Raw genomic sequence first — 17,540 nt, 5'->3', positions numbered from 1 at the left:
GACTTTGCAGCCACAGTGTTGTTTGTGCATTTCTCCTCCAAACAGTGCTGTTTTCCTGATGTCAATATTCCTGTGTTTTCTCTGTAGGCCTACCAGATGCGACCTTCAATTATTTTCTTTGATGAGATTGATGGTCTTGCTCCTGTACGCTCCAGTAAACAAGACCAAGTTCATAGGTAGGGCATGTTTTCTATCAACATGGAAGCTGCTTGATCTCTGTGAAAAGAACACCACAACCTATTTAACTTGATGTGACACATTCATTTATCCTGAAAATTAGTAATTCAGTACTACTTAATTTCAGATAATCTTTAAATAGTAATTAAAAGCAATTCACTAAACTTGGTACCACCACAAGGTCTGTGCTACCTTATCTATTTTGTTATATCTTAAAATGATTTGTCTTTTTCTAGTCAGCATTTTATCAAAAAGAGCTTGTCCTTTGAGTGAGCATTGGTGATGATGTGGAACTGAAGAAAATTAACTGCTGAGTAAAAACTGTATTCTTCTCTTAGCTCTGTTGTATCAACACTTCTGGCACTTATGGATGGCTTAGACAGCAGAGGAGAGGTTGTGGTAATTGGAGCCACCAACAGGCTGGATTCTATAGATCCTGCTTTACGCAGACCGGGACGCTTTGATCGAGAGTTTCTCTTCAGCTTGCCAAACAAAGAGGTCAGAACTTCAACTTCACCTCAACCTCAGTGCTTAATGTGGCAGAGTCCATCTTTGTAACAAACCCCTGCAACACAGCAGGATTGTGGAGCAGTGAAAGTCTCCTCAGTATTGTACTGCTTGGACAAAAGAGGGCTCACTGGAGAGACTGTGCTGTACTGTGGAGGGCAGACCTAGCATTGAATATATCATTAAGATGATTGTAATAGGTAGTTAGTCCTCTAATAATTAGTTTTGGTTTCTCTGCAACCACTGAAGAAGATGGGGTGCTGCTACTCACGGAAATGTTTAAAAATTACTTTATGAATTAGTTAAGAAGAACTGCTGTAGCATTGTGAAGTTGAAAGAAATGGTGTGCAGACAAGAATTCTTTTTTAGTAACAAAAGCTTTTATCCAGGCTGGTGCTGGAACCAATTAAGTATGTTAGGAACTGGTGTTCTTACTCAGTAATAGGGACTCAGTAATAGGGACTTGGACAAAAATGTGAAGTCACTGCACAGGTGCAGGGCTAGGGAAGCTTCTAGTTCAATGACAAAGACAATGAAAAATATATTGTGGGTGGAGGTAGCAAGCAAAACTGGAATGCGTTTTTTGTTTTCTTTCTGGCTGTCACTGTTCTTTTTCTTAGCACTTTCTGGAAAGTGCTGAATTGAATGCTGATAAAAGTGCACTAAACAGTGCATTTAACACAAACATTTTTCTCCAGTTTTTATCTGCTGTTAGGAACAGGAGAGGAGGTGCCATAAAACAGATCTAATACACTCTTCCCCACTGTGGAAGAATTTTAGAAATCTGCCATAGTTAGTCCATGTGCCACAAAATAATTCAATGAAAATCCTGCTAAGATCAGAGATTGGGATAGGCAACATTTTACATTTTCTGAATGAGTGACAGTAATTTCAGTCATAATTATTGTTCTACTTGATAGTAACAGCAGCAACTGGGAATGGAGTGCTAGAACTGTTTTCCTTGCAGGAGCTGTCAGAAGAGCAAAAAAAATCTGTTTACAAAGTCAAGTTGGGTGTTTTTTACTACAGTCTTTTCTTCTGGATCTCACACTTGTGAAAACTCACTTTTTTATGGAAGATGTAAATTGCCTTACTTCATTGTAGCCCCCCAGCAAGATTTTAGTATAGCAAATTTAGAACTAGGAAATTTCCTGCTTGAAAAAACAGCATATTAACTGACCCTTAAAATAGAGTTTAGCAGATAAGAAAAGTATTTGTATTAGTGTGAGAGTTTTGGGGTTTTGTGTTGTGGTTGTTTTAAGAGAAAATTTAGGGCAAACTGAAATGCAAGTGTTTTGTTTTCAGGCGAGAAAAGAGATTTTCAAAATTCACACACGAGACTGGACCCTGAAGCCATTGGACAAGTTTCTTGAAGAGCTGGCTGAGAAATGTGTTGGTGAGTTTGAAAACACTGTAGGCTCTGCATGGCTGAGTCCAGAGCTTGTTCCAGGCAGTACTTGACTCTTGTGCCTTGCTGTAGAGCGAGGCAGTGATGCATCTGGCATGTCTTGGGAGCAAACCAAGACAGATGCTGCTTTCAGTTTTCTTTTTTCTCAGAACACTGAATGGGTTTAGGCCCTCTTTCCCAGGAGTAAAGTTTTGACTAGGGGGCTGCTTCCTTAGTGCAAGCTATCAGGCTGTGAGGCACATATCAAAACTTCTCTGCAGTGCAGTAATTCTTTAAATTATCTCTTACCCTGTTAATTTTTGGCTGCATGCAAAGTCTTTCATTGTTGCACTTTAGTATTCTTGGCCTTGACTTTGGTGTTTCCTGATCCTGACAACATTTGATTCTTGTTTTGTTCATAGGGTACTGTGGTGCTGATATTAAAGCCTTATGTGCTGAAGCTGCTCTCTGCGCTTTGCGGCGCCGCTATCCTCAGATCTATGAAAGGAGTGAGAAGCTGCAGTTGGACATTGCTTCCATTAAAATAACAGCAAAGGATTTTGTCATGGCCATGCAGAAGACTGTTCCAGCTTCACAGAGGGCTGTGGCTTCACCTGGACGAGCACTATCACCTATTTTAAAACCACTGTTAAAAAACACATTGGAAAGAATTTTACAAGCCTTACAGAGAGTATTTCCCCACGCAGAGCTTGCACTGAAGAAACACCAACAGCAAGGTATAACAACATCCACGTGTTTAAAATTCTGCCAATGCAAAAGCTCCTGATACATGCAATAACATACATAAACCCCTTAGCCATAATGGCAGTTCAGTTTTATAGCCTGGATGTGCAGAGTGCTGGATGGCAGCTGTGAGTGACTTGAAATACACAGCGTTTTAGTTGTATTTTAGGGCTTGTCTTCGATAGAACAGGTGAGCTCATGCTCCTCACTGCATCAGCCTTAATCAGATTTAGTCAGTTGGTGAGAGCAAATCAATATTGATACACTCTCTCTTGATTAATGGAGGACTGTGAATAGTTAGTTAGTGTGCTAATCTCTGGAGAATGTTCTCCCAGTATCACTCCTGGTAGAGTTGGGATTGTTTGTGCTGATGAAACAGAGGCAGAGACCCACCAACACAGTGAAAGCACTGGGGCTGGGAGATGGATAATTGCACCCCCTCTCTGTTGCCCACCTCCCATTATCGACCTTTTGTGATCTTCAAGAAGCCTTACTTAGAAGTTGTGTGGGTCTTTATACTCTGACTAGTTCTGGACAAATGGAAGTCTATGGTCATTACATTCACTACATTCCTCACATCTGGTGGGAGAACCTGTTTCAAAAAGCAGTGGCCTAATTGGGTTTTTCAGGTGTCTAGGAAGTACAGACATTGCTCCTAATCAAATTTTTTCCAAGGGGAAAAAAAACTCCCAAGTTTTTGTCAACAGGGAAACCTGATGCAAATTGTGGGACATAGGACAGCTTTGTAGAAGCTGTGCAATCTCCTTACATCTGTGGTAGAATTAACCCTTCAGAAAATAGCATTCAGTGTATGTCCTCAAACAAAATAGAAGAGAATAATTTCCTGCACTGATTTCAAAGATGTATTAATGCAAGAGTGAGATTTGAACTATTCAGGAAAGTCAACAAAGTTCTCATCTTTAAATCCTATTTTAGGAAATGATGTGATTGACAGTGAAGAGGAATCACCATCAATCTTTGAAGAGAATCCAACTCAAAAAGTACCTGATCGTGGAAAGGCAGAATTCCTCACTTTAAACAGGTTTTGTTTGTCCCCTTTATGTTTACATTTTTAAGATGGCTGGGTCTGTAAACTGTTTTCTTGTGAGGAGTGCTGGATGAGGGAGTGATGGGTGTGTGGGGGTTGGTCACTATTTGCAAGAAGGAAATGTGAAATCCGCCTGGATACAAATGTTCTAACTGAATAAACTGCCCTGGCCCATCAAACTGACTGGCCCTGCCCTATTTGCCTAAGTCAGTGGTCCACAGATTATCAGAACATGTTGATTTAATCCAAAGGTTCAAGACCCAAAAAATGTGCTGTCTGCTCTTTTAGCTTAAAAGAACCCTAAAGATTTGTGTAGCCATCTTCTTCCTTCCTGCCTTCCAAGATTGTTAAATGAGAAATCAAATTGAGAAATAAGTTGTTAAAACTGAGAAAAATAACGTCTGCATTTTGTACCTTTAACCTACAGAGTTTGTTAATCTTTTAACAAGATGTTTTATTGTGGAAGTTGTGTAAATGAACAGCTGAAGCAGTAGATTATTGTTGTCACTGTTGGATCAGTTATTCTTCTAAAATCTTTGGCTTCAGCAAGTAAAGGTACAACAGTCTTGAGGTAGAAAAACCCACAAACTTCTTCACAAGTGTTTCATGCTTCATAAAACAAGATGATTAGTAAATTAATAGACAATTCAGAGAGGAAACCATAGAAGTAATTTAACCAATCCAATTGTGTGCTTCTTCAGATACAGCTAATGTGTTTCAGTGCCCACATTAATTCTTTTTCCTGGAAATGTTGGTATGCTTCTTCCTTACCACCATCTCCAGGCACTACAGCCAAATTTTAGCTAAACTTGGCAGGTGTAGAGATCTCAGTTACCTAAAGTCAAGACCCATTGAAAATAGTAGTGTACATGGAGTGAAGAGACACAGATTGGTTTGTGCTTGGAAAAGAGAGAGTTATTGTTCTGCCCGTATCAGGTCACTGACCAGTTTGGTGTGTATATTTTGCTGGGCAGCTTCCCTGAAGGATTTAAGAGCTCCTACTTAGCCCAGCTAAAGGAATGGCAGACATGCTGGGGCCTGGCAGGATTTCTTAGTGGAGGCATGGTACCAGTTCCTGAGAAAATAGGCTTTGATAGTCTTCCTGATCAGTCCAGCTTATTATTTCATGGAACAGGGAGTGTAATTACAAAAAAAAAAAAAAAAAAAACCTTCAACATCTGTGTGCCTATTTATCACTTGTTTTTAAACTTGTTTTCTTCTTACTGTTGTAGAAATCCTCGTTGCCAGCCAACATCTTTCAGGCCACGGTTCTTATTAGTTGAAGATCCAGGGTGTGGGCAGGCTTTTCATCTGGCACCTGCAGTAATCCATGCCCTGGAGAAGTTTCCTGTTTATACACTAGACCTGCCTGCTTTGTTTGTTAGTATCACATCCCCAGAAGAAACATGTGCACAGGTATCTTATTTCTCATTAATCTGGTATGACTCATAAACTGAATATAAACTGTATGTAAACTTGTGAAATAAGCAAAATTTATTGTTAATGGAGGAGGATTGGTTGGAATAGGCTTTTATGTTTACTTCTGTCTGGAAATCCACTTTTTTTTTAGATGGAATGGTACTTTATAAGGCTGGTATACATAGTCATGTTTTCCTTTTCAAAGGAAGCAGTGAGAGTGTTGCTAGCAGCTCTGGAAGATGGGAGGTGCTGCTAATAACGCACTCTCTGTGGCAAAAAATCCTGCTGGTCTCTGTTGGATCCTGGAAATTTTCATTGCTTCTTAAGCCTCTGTGCTCTCAGTAGATGGCTCTGCATCAGCCTGATGGCATCATGCACTTTCTGAAGCCCTGTTTATTATTATATTCATAGGACAGTCAAGGTTTGGGGGAAAAGGGTTTCTTCTTTTACATATACAGCTTGCAGCACTGCAGTACATGCAGTAAAGAAGTTAAAATTCATGATACTAAGATTGTTACACTGGTGTGCTTTCCTTTACTAAGAAAACTAAATATAACCAGATTAGTGCTGGTTTCCTTCTTCTTTAGTTTTAGGCAGGGAATACATGTTGTTTGGCATTTCTGTATTAAAATATTTTTTCCTTCACAGAATTCACAATTCACAGAATTTAGTAGCAGCATTGGAGAGCTGTAGGAGTAAGGACAGACACATTCCATGGCTCATTTGTCACACAGGAGGAGCAATTTTCCTTTTGTTATGTGATGGTTGCATCTGTGGATGAGTAACTACCCTGTGTAGTGACTGCCTGGATGTACCATGTGTGCTTCCCCACCTTTTGACAGGAACTCTCTGAATATTGTTAATCTGAGAGGGCACATAGAGAAATTTGTCACTTCCCTCTGGCAGTAGATGCATTTTGTCTCCTGTGATTGAGGTGCCATCTGTAAGCAGTGGCTCGTGCTCTTCCAAAGCATATCATCTGCTCTGATGGATCCTTTGGTAGTAAGAAGTTGTGATTTAGCTCTTCAGGCAGACAAAAGAATGGTCACCTCTTATAAAATGTGCTTGAAATTATGCATCATAAGCAGGCTTCTCACATAGGTCTTTGAGTCTGTGTGTGTGCTCTGAACTGAAATTGGTGTAGTTGCACTTGTATGGTAATTTCTCCAGGCTAATACATCTTGCTGAAGGGCTGGTTGTGGTTTTTTTGGGTGCACCACCAGATTGGCTGAGTGCTGAGGCTCTTGAAGAGTTCTCTTACACATAAGAAGTTTTGAAATTGGGCAGAGATTCAAGTCTGTTTCTGTCTGTGTAGCCATGTCTGTGTTTGAATCAAAGTGAAAATTTTACCTTATTGTTAAGGGGTAGTGAATTTATTGATTTATCCTGATGCTTTAGCTTCATGTACTCCTATTTCATAAGACAGTTTGTGTAGTTTTTTAGTATCCTGTTCTACAGGATGTTGTTTTCTTACCTGAGCTTTCATTTTGCCAGTTGATGCGAGAAGCTCAAAGAACAGCACCAAGCATCATTTATGTGCCACAAATCCCTTTGTGGTGGGACACTGTTGGACCTACAGTGAAAGCTGTTTTTACAACACTACTGCAGAACATTCCAACGTTTGCTCCAGTTCTGCTCCTTGCAACAACTGATGTGAAACATGGAGATCTCCCAGAAGAGGTATTTATCAATACTTCTTTTACTCTTCCTTTTTTGTTTGTTTAGTTTATAACTCCTTTAAGCATGGGAGTACTGTACCACTCTAAAGCAAGTTCATGCTGTTACTATTCAGGCACCCAAACACTCTTAAAAGTATCTTAAAATTTGCTTAGACAAAGCAATGGTGTGAAAGCATTTGTCTGAAGTGTTTTCTGATTAAAAAGATTGACTTTAACCCAAATGTTTCACCCTTCTCATACACTGATGCTTATTAGACAGATGTATAAATTTGCTTCAGGCAGTCATTTTGGTGACTGCAAGATGGTGAGGTGTGTGCTTAGTGAAGCATATACAGTGCCTGAGATAGGAAAAAGATTGTTTTACTGAAAAGTGAAAGCTATTTTTACTGAAAAAGTACAGTGGTCACACTGTTACTGATGGAATGTAATTTCAAATTTCAATAATTTCATTATTATTTCAGTTTCTTTTTACATCTGGTAGGTGAAAACTTGACATACTGGAAAGATAAAGTCCAACTTCCATTTAAGTAACTTCAAAATCAATTTTTAGTTGTATTCCTTAACAAAATTTAGTATGACTACCTGCTGAGCTTTCTGGACACTTGTGGTGGTAAAATTACCTCCCCAGTCCCCACAAGCTGCACTGGGATTTCAGAAAAACATCAGAGAGTGTTAAAGGAAGGTGTTCAAAATGCAAATATGATGCTCTGATTATTTTGCCTTGGTAGCAAAACTTACTGTGATGTTGTTAAATGCTTTCTAAAATAAGGAATGAAATTATTTCCATGCCCTTTGGTAATAGAGATGGAAAAACAGAGTACAACCTGGAAATATGCAACTTTAGACACTTCATTTAAATTAATTGAAAACAGAATTTTAAAAGCCAGCTTAACAAAAAGCTGGCACTTACATGTTGAACCTTGCCCATTCCCTCCATAGCTGCCATAAAGATTTGAGCTAAAGAACAGGAAGGCAGGTAAATACAAAATAACCAACCTTGGAAGTGGTGACTGTCCACTCTGTGGTTTATCATGTCTTTTTTTCATGGAGCCTAAACTCTAGTTGGTTTTATTCCTCAGAGCAGGTGTTTTAATTTGCCATTCTATGAAAATTAAACTTTTTAAAGCCAAGAAGACAACTTTACATAGCTTATCTTACTCAGATGAGTACTCAGTTTAGTTTAGAAAGGTACTCAGCTTTTTGGAATAGAATATTAAAAAATACAAAAAATGTGCGTGGCCTTATCTGAAATATCTTTTCTCCTCATGCTTTAGATAAAAGCTTTATTTAATAATGATTGTGAAGAAGTCTTCAAAATCCAGTGGCCTACCTCTGCTGAAAGAAGAAGTTTTTTTGAGGACTTAGTTATGAAGCAAGCTGCTGAACTTCCTGCATCAAAAAACAACCCAGGTGAGGATATTCAAAACATAAAACTTTGCTAGCAGTAAGTTAACAGCTAATACAATACAGTGTTTCCTTTGGGGTAATTTTCTATCAATTATTTTTGATGTGCTTGTATTTGAGTACCATTAATTGACTAAAGTTTTCCATTTAAGCTCGGCAGCCACTGGAAGTGCTGCCTGTAGCGCCGCCCCCAAAGCCTCGCCAGCTGTCAGAGGAAGAACTGAAACAGCTGGAGGAGCAGGAGGAGGACACGCTGCGGGAACTGAGGATTTACCTGCGGGATGTGACTCACAGACTTGTCATTGACAGACGTTTCAGGGCATTCACAAAGCCTGTTGACCCACAGGAGGTAAATTTAGTGTTGATCTGCAATATTCACAATTTCTCTGTGTGTCTGTGTTCCTCAGTGTTTGTGTGTTCTTTCTAGGAAGGTTTATCTTTGTCTTTAGGATCATAGTATTATGAATCTCCAGGATACGGGAAGTGAAGTTTTGTTTTGCTTTTACTTTTTTTGACTCTGGGTCACTCAAATGTCTGTTATTTGAGTGTTTGCTGAAGTCCCTGTGTTTCTTCTAAAACCTCTTTAAAACTTGAGATTATTTCCATTAGAAGGGTCTTCCAACAAGGATCATCTAGTCCAAGTGCCAATTATATCAAATGCCAACACAGTTTGCTTGTGAAAAGGCTTTGGTATGTAGGTGTATTACAGCACTAAAAAGGAGAGATCTCTCTTTTTCTCTGTAATTATAAACAGTACTTCCAGGGTTGTTTTAATAAATTGTAAAGCTCTTTCATTGTCTATAGTTTCTGCAAGAACAGGAGTAAAAGCAGCAATTTGTCAGATTTTCAGATTCCATTCTCGGGACTTTACTTGCTATAAGACCAACCATAAAGGCTGTGTGATTTTTTTTTTTCTTCCTCCCATATGCTTCTCATTTAGTTCATTAAATAAGTGTAGGCTGGGGCACATACTTTCAAGTCAACTGGAAATTTGAGATAGCTTTGCATTTCCACAAGGTCCTGTTTCCCCACATGTCCCCTGACTTCTTTCCTTTCCTTGTAATTTCCAGATCGGAATAATCTAAACAAACATAGATGTCCTCATCTGCACTAGTCATTAGGCTCCTTCTATTGTCAGAATACAGAAATTGGCACCTCTGGGTCCAGCTATTCTCATTCTAGGTGCCCAGGACAGGTTCTTCAAAGGTGCAATTCCTACATCCTTTTCCTTGCTGCCAAAACCAAAGAATTTCTGGTGACTTTACAGAGAAATGGTTTTTTGCTGTTATTTTCTGAAAGGAAGTGAAACAAGTTCCACTCTGCATGCTGGTTCCCTTCTCTGCCCCACACATTCTTCTCACCTCCCTGCTTCTTTGTTTTCCCCTCTTCTAGCCTGTCTCTTCAAAACCAGCTGAAATAGCCTTTCTGTTTTCAAGAAGCTAATTGGGTAATTTCCACATCTTTGGATGCATCATACTGGAATTTTTAAGAAGTCCTTTATTTGACTTTATGAAAATAATTATTTTTGGTGGCTGCTGTGTTAAATGTCTGAGCATGTATATTTCCTTTGTAGGTACCTGATTACAATGCTGTTATTAAACAACCCATGGACCTCTCCACAGTTCTCTCCAAGATTGACATGCACCAGTACCCAACTGCAAGAGACTTTCTAAAAGACATTGATCTAATCTGTAGCAATGCTTTAGAGTACAACCCAGCTAAAGATCCCGGAGGTGAGGATGTGGTTTTATCACTAATTGATAAAAATTTTAAATGTACAAGTTGGTAAGTATCATTTGTGCACAGTAGATGTGGGATTAGATCATTTAAAAGATCCCCAGAGAGCATTTCTGGCCAGGTTGTGAATGTTGCAGTATCAACAATAAACTTATTTGGGCATGAAATTGTGATAGATATGTTGATTGGAAGCTACTGCTTTTGCTTTAAAAATTAATTTATCAGTTGTCATGCTGAAAAGATTGGCTGAGATAACCTTTCAGAACCTACCTATGACAAGAGAAAAAACTTTCTAAGTAAACAAAATAAAGGGGTTCATTGGCTGGTAGAAAGCACTCAATTGTGACTGTAAAATTTCAGATCGCCTCCTCAGGCACAGAGCCTGTGCTTTGAGAGACACTGCCTATTCCATAGTGAGGGAGGAAATGGATGAGGATTTCGAACAACGCTGCCAAGAAATCAAAGAATCTCGTAAGCAGAGAGGTAAGTTTTTGGCACTGAGGAATTAAAGACTTAGCTCAGTATTTGTAACCAGCCATGCAAGACCTTCTTTGCTCTCTCTTCTTTATTGCAAGGTTCAGACTGTGCTGCTTCTTCCTTCTGTGTAATGCCAAAGGAGGACTCTGTTCCTGGGTGTAAGAAAACAGATCCAAAGTGTAATGAAAAACTGAAGATCTCAGCAGTGCCTGTGGATGTCAGTACCCCCTGCTCTAAAGGCAAGTTGTGTTTTACTCAGGCTTTCCTGGAGAAGGTGCTGAAGCCTCTGTTCTTGTGACTTAACAGGTTCCTGTGATGCCTGGTTCTTCATGCCAGAGGCATTACATTTTCTAATATGCTGCAAAACACGGGATAAATCCAGAGGTCATTCATTCAGTATGCTTGTAAAGTCCAAGTACAATGGCTGGTTGACATTGTAAGGCACTGCCCTTGGTGGCCCAACTGCTATTTAATGGCTCCTACATTCATACCTCTTAAAGTCAAAAAAGTTGTACATGGCAGTTTCTGAATGCTTACCTAGTTTTTAGTTATATGCAACACTGTTTTCCCCTTCCCTGCCCTCAAACATTAAACTATTCCTTTGATTTCCAATTGAGGGGAAAGGGTTAAAAAAAAGGGTAGCAATAATCATAGACACATAAGCAATAATCATAGACACGTAAAGGAAAGATCATTATTTTCTTCAGTTTTACCATGAATAGGACATGGGGGAAAAAAGGGCTTAAAACACATGACATGATGTGACATTTCCTGGTCTTGCTGGCATATCTGGGAATTTTGCCACTGACTTGACCCATAGGCCTGGTGTGGTACTCTGTGAGTACAAAGGATGGTGGGGTTTTGTGGAAGGGAAAATGACAAGTTTGTATTGAACAAGGGTAACTGAATCACAAAGCTTATGAGCTGTAAATCTCTATGGAGGATTTTTTTCTCCAGCAAATATTCCCTTTAAAGTGCCTCTTCAGCTCTTCCCAATGTGTCTCTAACTTTTGTGAAGGTTACAGATTCTGAAGGTTCATCTCCAAATACGTTTCTATGTTCACATATATTAGATGACTAAGTCACTTAATAATCTTGCTTAGCAGTAAGACTTCTGTCTAAAGTAAGACTTCTGTTTTGATAACTTCTTGAAGCTGTTGGTTTTGTGAATTAAATTCTGTTGCTGGATCTTTTAAAATCTAGTAGCTAACTGACTCAAATACCAATTTTTTTTTCTAGACACATGTCTGGGGAGATGGGCAGTGGTATTTAAGCTCCCTTGGTCATTTTCCTTGTCAGACAAGTAAGATGAGCATGCTTCTTGTTTTGGTATTGTTTTGGATTACTTTTGCTTGTATCTCTTCATAGAGAGGTCAAAAAGAAAACGCAAAAGGAATAGGGAGTCTTCAAGTATTGCAGCAAAGAGGAATGTTCAGTTCAATAAAGAGAATAAAATTCCTGAAGACCAAAATGAAGTGGAGAGCAATGAAGAGTCTGGCACAGATTGCACTGAATTTGCATCCTCTCAGGATACTCCTATCGAGGAGCATGAAAATGTACTTCAAGAACGACAGAAAAATGGGACAGAAAATGAAAGAGAGAGAGTTCCCCTTGTGGGCAAATCTCCTTCTGGAAAAAGGAGAGAACATTCGGACCTAAGAGAGCAGAGTGAGATGCCAGATTGTCAAAAAGCCGGAACTTCTGAAGATGGACGTTCAGATGGTAAGTGAGAGATCAAACAGGTCATTCACCCTCTTATTCCTTCCAGGAGGGTTACACTACCTGCCAGGTTTTAGCCTTCCTGATTTCTGTTCTCAGTTGTCTCTCAAATTGGTGCACAGTGTTTCTTGCATAGTGGTGCTGCCCCTTGAGTTGTGCCAGCCAAACTCGTGTATTTCTGCAGGTGCTGAGTTTCTGATTCTGCAGTTTATTTTTCAAATAGTACCTAACTGAAAAACTAACATAGGCTTTCTTTTACTGCATGAGGATCTTTCCAGCAATAAGAAGCGTAAGTTAAAAAGCTGTATTTCAAACAGTGTGCACCCAGGGTCATGTGTGGAATAGAAGAGTTATGTCCTAGTGTTTGCAGTGTAAGATGTGTTTTCTAACTTAACTTACTTTGGAGTTTTACAGCACAGTGCTGTAATGGCAACAGATTTTTTCCCTGGTTTATTTTCCCCTGCCTTTTTGTCTAGTGTTGGGGGTTTTTTGTGTTCAAGTCTCTAGTTTTCATGGAGCAGAGATTTTTGCTAGAAAGGAGGTAAAAGTGTCAAGCATTTATCAGTGGAAAATGGTAACAGTTGTCTCTGTTGTTGCAGAGAGGTTCCCTTCTCCAAGTACAGGGTACTTCACTCTTACTGTGTTTCAGAGAAATCCTGACTTGAGAAATTTGTGTCGTTCCAGATTTGTGGGTACACCGTATGACTCGTGCAAGATCTTCTCAGGTGGAAGAGAAACAGCTGGGATGTGTTGGGAAGGCAGTGAAAATTGGCACACAGAGAGTGTTTGTGGATTACTGTGAGCTCAAAGTAAGTTTAAATTTTAATTTTGTTAATACCAAAGTAGGACATTTTCTTGCTACATACAGAGTTGTAAATTAAGTCAGTTGTTAACCAGTGCCAATTCAAACAAAGTATGGAAGGGATCTATAGCTGGTGAAATAATTCAGCCCATGATGGACTATGACTGTTGTTTTCACAGCTAATGTAGGTTGCTGTTCTTGCTTTTGGTGAACTAAAATTTTAGGAGACTGGATTATCTCCTATTGTTAATGTAAGGGCTTGATAGATTTTAAAATAGCCCACTGACAAACTGGTAGTGCTGTTGGTTATTAGTGTCTTGGCAGTTTTTATGATGGACTAGGAGGTTGTTTTGGCTTGCTGTTTGCATGTTTTCATTTAGTAGGAACTGAAAGAGTACATTGATTTTTAGCAGAGATGACTTTAAGACTTTGAAGTTAGCAGGTTGACTTAAAGGTCATTCTGGATAAATACTAATATCTTCTCAAACACTTTCAAAATCCAGTGACAGAATTTTACATTCATATAGGTGCTGTGTTACAAGGTTTTTCCAGTCCCCTAGAGAAGTCGTTACCCTACAATACAGTTCGTGAAAGGGTCAAAATTGTGCCTAGCTGCAGGGGGTCAAAGAAGTTCCTTTGCATGAATTGGAGAGGACCTGGCCTTTTTCTGCAGATGTTGCAGTGAGGGGAATTCAGGAAATTGCCAGGTTAAGGTCCTGGAGATGGATCAAACCAGAGGGGGCTGCTGCTTACCTGCCATGATAGGAAATGAAATGAGAAGAGAGAAATTAACTTTTCAAGACAGGCTTCCTAAGCAAGCAAATTTTATGGGTTTGTGTTCATAGAATGATAGGATATCCTGAGTTGGAAGGGACCTAGAAGGATAGAGTCCAACTCCTGGCCCTGCACAGGGCATCCCCAACAATCCTGCCATGAGCTTGAGAACATTGTCTAAATGTTTCTTGAGATCTGTTAAGCTTGGTGCTGTAGCCACTTTCCTGAGGAGCCTGTCCACCCTCTGGGTGAAGAACTTCTTCCTTATATCCAGCCTAAATTGCCCCTGACCCAGCTCCATGCTGTTCCCTAGGGTCCTGTCAGTGGTCACCAAAGAGCAGAGATGGATCAGTGCCTGCCCCTCCACTCCCTTGTGAGGAAGGTGTTGTTCATGTCTGTGTAGGCAATGCACATGGGTTTCTCTGGAGTCAGGGTGCCAGCAGTGTGTGCTCTGAAGGTACTGCCCACTGCAGAGATGGTACCACAGAGCCCTTACAGAGGTCTCAGCTGTGAGGACAGAGCTACAGTCATCAAATGGATCTTTTAGAAAACTTGACTCCTTAACAGGGGTGGCACTGGAACTTGCTGTTTGTGTTAGAGAGCCTCTTTGGAATTCACTTGCAGACAATAAGCTGGGTGACCTTCCAAACTGTAGCTGCTTGTTTTTGTTTGGGCTGTTTTTTATCGTTTGGGGTTTTGAGTTTTTTCATTTATTTGCTTGATATTAGGCCTAGAACTCAATGAACATGTACAAGAGCATGCAGTCACTTCTTTGGCAGCATTTAAAAAGTTTCACATGGGAAGTTGGCCATACACCTGTCCTACCTTTTCTGTTTGCAGCTTATCTTGTGCTATTCTGAACTCTGCTTTCCATTTTTTTCTTCAGCAAGTGCTGCATTCTATTGCCGTGGTAACTGAGAACGTCAGTATATTTCGCATGGAGAAACTGTATGCTGTCCTTAGCCAGTGCATTTACCAGCACCGGGAAGATGGTAACAAAAACGAATTAGTGAAGGTATTTTTTTTGTCTTGTAGCACTTTCTGTCATTATTACAGCTCTGTGTGTTATGCATGTGTACGTGTGCCCTGAATGTCATGGTTATTTAGTATTACTCATTGCTGCTTAGTTGCCTGTGTTAAAAGATTTGTTCATTAGAGTCTGGAAGACATTTCTCCATATTGCAAAACTATTGTTGCATTTGGCTTAGCTGCTGGCAGTTTGAGCAGGAAAAGGTTTGAAGACGATGGGTCCCCCCAGAGCCCTCTCAAGGCAGTTCAGCTCAGTCTGTCACCACTCCTGCTCCAGTACCTTTTCAGTCCTGGGGGGGCTGTGAAAGGAGGGGGCTTTTCTCAGTCTGTCACTTCCTCGTTCTCCTCTTGTGGGCACTCACACATGGTAACACTTGTATAGCAGTCATTCTATTCCTGAAAAGAAACTAAGTATGAGGCATAACAAGAAGAGACTTCCTTTTTAGCTAGAATGGCTCAAGCATCTTTCATTTCATATATTGGAGCTTCCTGGCTATGAAGGTTTAATGCTAACAAGTCAAATTCTGTAATGTCTTCCTTTAAGAGAGGATTTGCACGTTGTCAGAACTTGGCAGAAATACTCCACAGTAACCCATGGTCCCAGTCTGACATTCCCAATGTTGAGTTGATTTAGATAGGTTGGATATTCAGTCTTCAGCTTCAAAGTCCTTGAATCCATTTGTCTTCCAGGTGATCATGCATAAGAATAGATAAAAATTTTTTATGCATCTCAGTTTTCCTTAAAAAAGCCAGGAAGCCTCTTCTCTTGGATCCTGGTCATCTTGATCTCTCCTTCCACATCTGATAGAGAGTTAGATTCTCTTGCTCTGATTGTGCAACAGTGAGGGTTACTTGGATGCATGGATGCCATTCCTGAAAAATGCACCCTTCTCCTATCCATCATAAATTACATGATTTAGCATGATTGTTATCCTGGTGCTTGTGAGCTTTTGTGACAGAACTTGATTTCTTTGTTTTCTGCTTCTTTGACCAAAGAATATTTCCTATTCAGAGAGATTGCACAAGTCAGTCCAGGAGTAAGTTCTACTGTATGAAAACAGAGACTTTAACAATTATTTATTCAGAGTGCAGAAAAGAACAGTTCAGCTTTTAGCTGTGGCTCTTTGGGAACTGTCTCCTCTCTAATTGCTGAAAGCACCATTGATCCATAGTCCCTTGATACAGATCCCTGCAGTTTTCCTAGCCTACTCTCTATTTTGGGTGCATAAGGATGTGCTGGAGCCACTGAGTACAGAACAGTGATGGTGGTAGCACATGCATTGGCTAAGTCATTGCTAACAATTGTGTGCACACATTCTTGCTTCTTTTGATGAATTAGCAAACAAGGGTTCTTAAGTTTGTCTCCTGACTCCTCATTTGTCTTTTTTTCGTCTTAGGCAATGAAGAAAGAAATTACAGCCTTCAGTTATCCATGATACTTGATTTCAGCATACTTGACACACTCTAATGTTTTCTTTTTATTGCATGCTGTTTTTTCTTTGCATTGTTCAATAAATACTAGGTCTACATATATATTTATACAGATATATCTTAAAATTTATTAAGAAAGTTCAAATAAAGTCATTCAATGACTTTGATATTTCCCTTCCAGATATGTATATTTTAATGTGACATACTGCTGTGATTGCCTTTTGAACTCAGCAGATCTGAATAGATAATTTCAGTACCTCTCTTTAAAAGGAAACCTAACTTGAAACAAAGCAAGATTTACTACTGTAACTTTCTAAGGTAAAGTTTAATCATGCTTGTAATAATGACAATCTTAATACTGGAGAAAATAATTTTAACACAAATTGTTAGTTCATCAGATGGCTTGTAGTTGAATTCAGTTGTAAATAGTTTTCTAGTCACCTGGGAAGAATCATATCTGTTTATTACATAAAAGTGAATATATTGTTCGTGATAAATATATTGAAGTAAAGCAAAGCAGTACCCTGTTTTGAAGAAGTATTTCTCTTCAAACCAGCAGAGAAAATTTATCTGTTAATTTGATAGTTATTTAAAAATTAAGACAAAGTTTAACTATATGAAAATAAAATTTTATATAAATCATGATAAAATATGTGGCATGACCGTTCACTCTTTTCTTCTGTCACTTCATGTACACAATGTGTGGCAATACTGAATGCCAAGCTGTGCAATCCTTTGTGTTTGGTTTCTTACCTCTGTCAGTAGTGGTCTCTTTTTGTGTCCTTCTACTGTGTTTGTTCAAACATTCATGTGCTATGTAGATTTTTTTCTCTGTATTGTTTGGTGGGTATTAATAAAAAATTCATCTCTTTTTAGTGGTGGGTTGTCTGCTCTGTTTTAATCACAGAACAATTTTGATCATTGATAATCTTGCATTTAAGACACAAGGACAAATATTATGGTTTTAAAATAAGAACTGCATGTGATCAGCTTCCTCTCCACTCAGTGTATGGATTATACAGCAAAGACAAGATCAGGAGAAGAAAAAAAAAAGAAAATTTACATTTTAATGCAGTTTATGACATTGGCAATGTAATAAATGAACTAATGTCCTTAACTTGATCTCCTTCTTGGCTGCCATTGCCAATTTCAATGTGACTCGGGGCAGGCAGCCTGTTGAGTGCATCTCCTAAGAGCACTGTTTTG

General features: G+C 39.2%; 1 protein-coding gene across 1 annotated transcript in view; it reads left to right on the top strand.

Moving 5' to 3' along the window:
* The window catches only part of ATAD2 (ATPase family AAA domain containing 2), a 30,185-nt gene extending 12,976 nt beyond the window's left edge, over positions 1 to 17,209 (top strand). Inside the window, exons 13-28 of the mRNA XM_066566113.1 lie at positions 88 to 176; positions 516 to 675; positions 1,990 to 2,080; positions 2,494 to 2,808; positions 3,752 to 3,857; positions 5,096 to 5,279; positions 6,777 to 6,962; positions 8,236 to 8,371; positions 8,518 to 8,714; positions 9,939 to 10,098; positions 10,463 to 10,585; positions 10,678 to 10,818; positions 11,948 to 12,301; positions 12,983 to 13,107; positions 14,761 to 14,889; positions 16,301 to 17,209. Of these exons, the coding sequence (XP_066422210.1) occupies positions 88 to 176; positions 516 to 675; positions 1,990 to 2,080; positions 2,494 to 2,808; positions 3,752 to 3,857; positions 5,096 to 5,279; positions 6,777 to 6,962; positions 8,236 to 8,371; positions 8,518 to 8,714; positions 9,939 to 10,098; positions 10,463 to 10,585; positions 10,678 to 10,818; positions 11,948 to 12,301; positions 12,983 to 13,107; positions 14,761 to 14,889; positions 16,301 to 16,339 (2,535 nt within the window). The 3' untranslated portion in view covers positions 16,340 to 17,209. The remainder of the gene's footprint in view (positions 1 to 87; positions 177 to 515; positions 676 to 1,989; positions 2,081 to 2,493; positions 2,809 to 3,751; positions 3,858 to 5,095; positions 5,280 to 6,776; positions 6,963 to 8,235; positions 8,372 to 8,517; positions 8,715 to 9,938; positions 10,099 to 10,462; positions 10,586 to 10,677; positions 10,819 to 11,947; positions 12,302 to 12,982; positions 13,108 to 14,760; positions 14,890 to 16,300) is intronic.
* The last annotated feature ends 331 nt before the right edge of the window (positions 17,210 to 17,540 follow it).

The sequence above is a fragment of the Molothrus aeneus genome, chromosome 1, assembly GCF_037042795.1.
Source record: "Molothrus aeneus isolate 106 chromosome 1, BPBGC_Maene_1.0, whole genome shotgun sequence".
Taxonomy (NCBI): domain Eukaryota; kingdom Metazoa; phylum Chordata; class Aves; order Passeriformes; family Icteridae; genus Molothrus; species Molothrus aeneus.
Note: the sequence above shows the minus strand (reverse complement) of the source record. Positions and strands in the feature narration are given on the sequence as shown.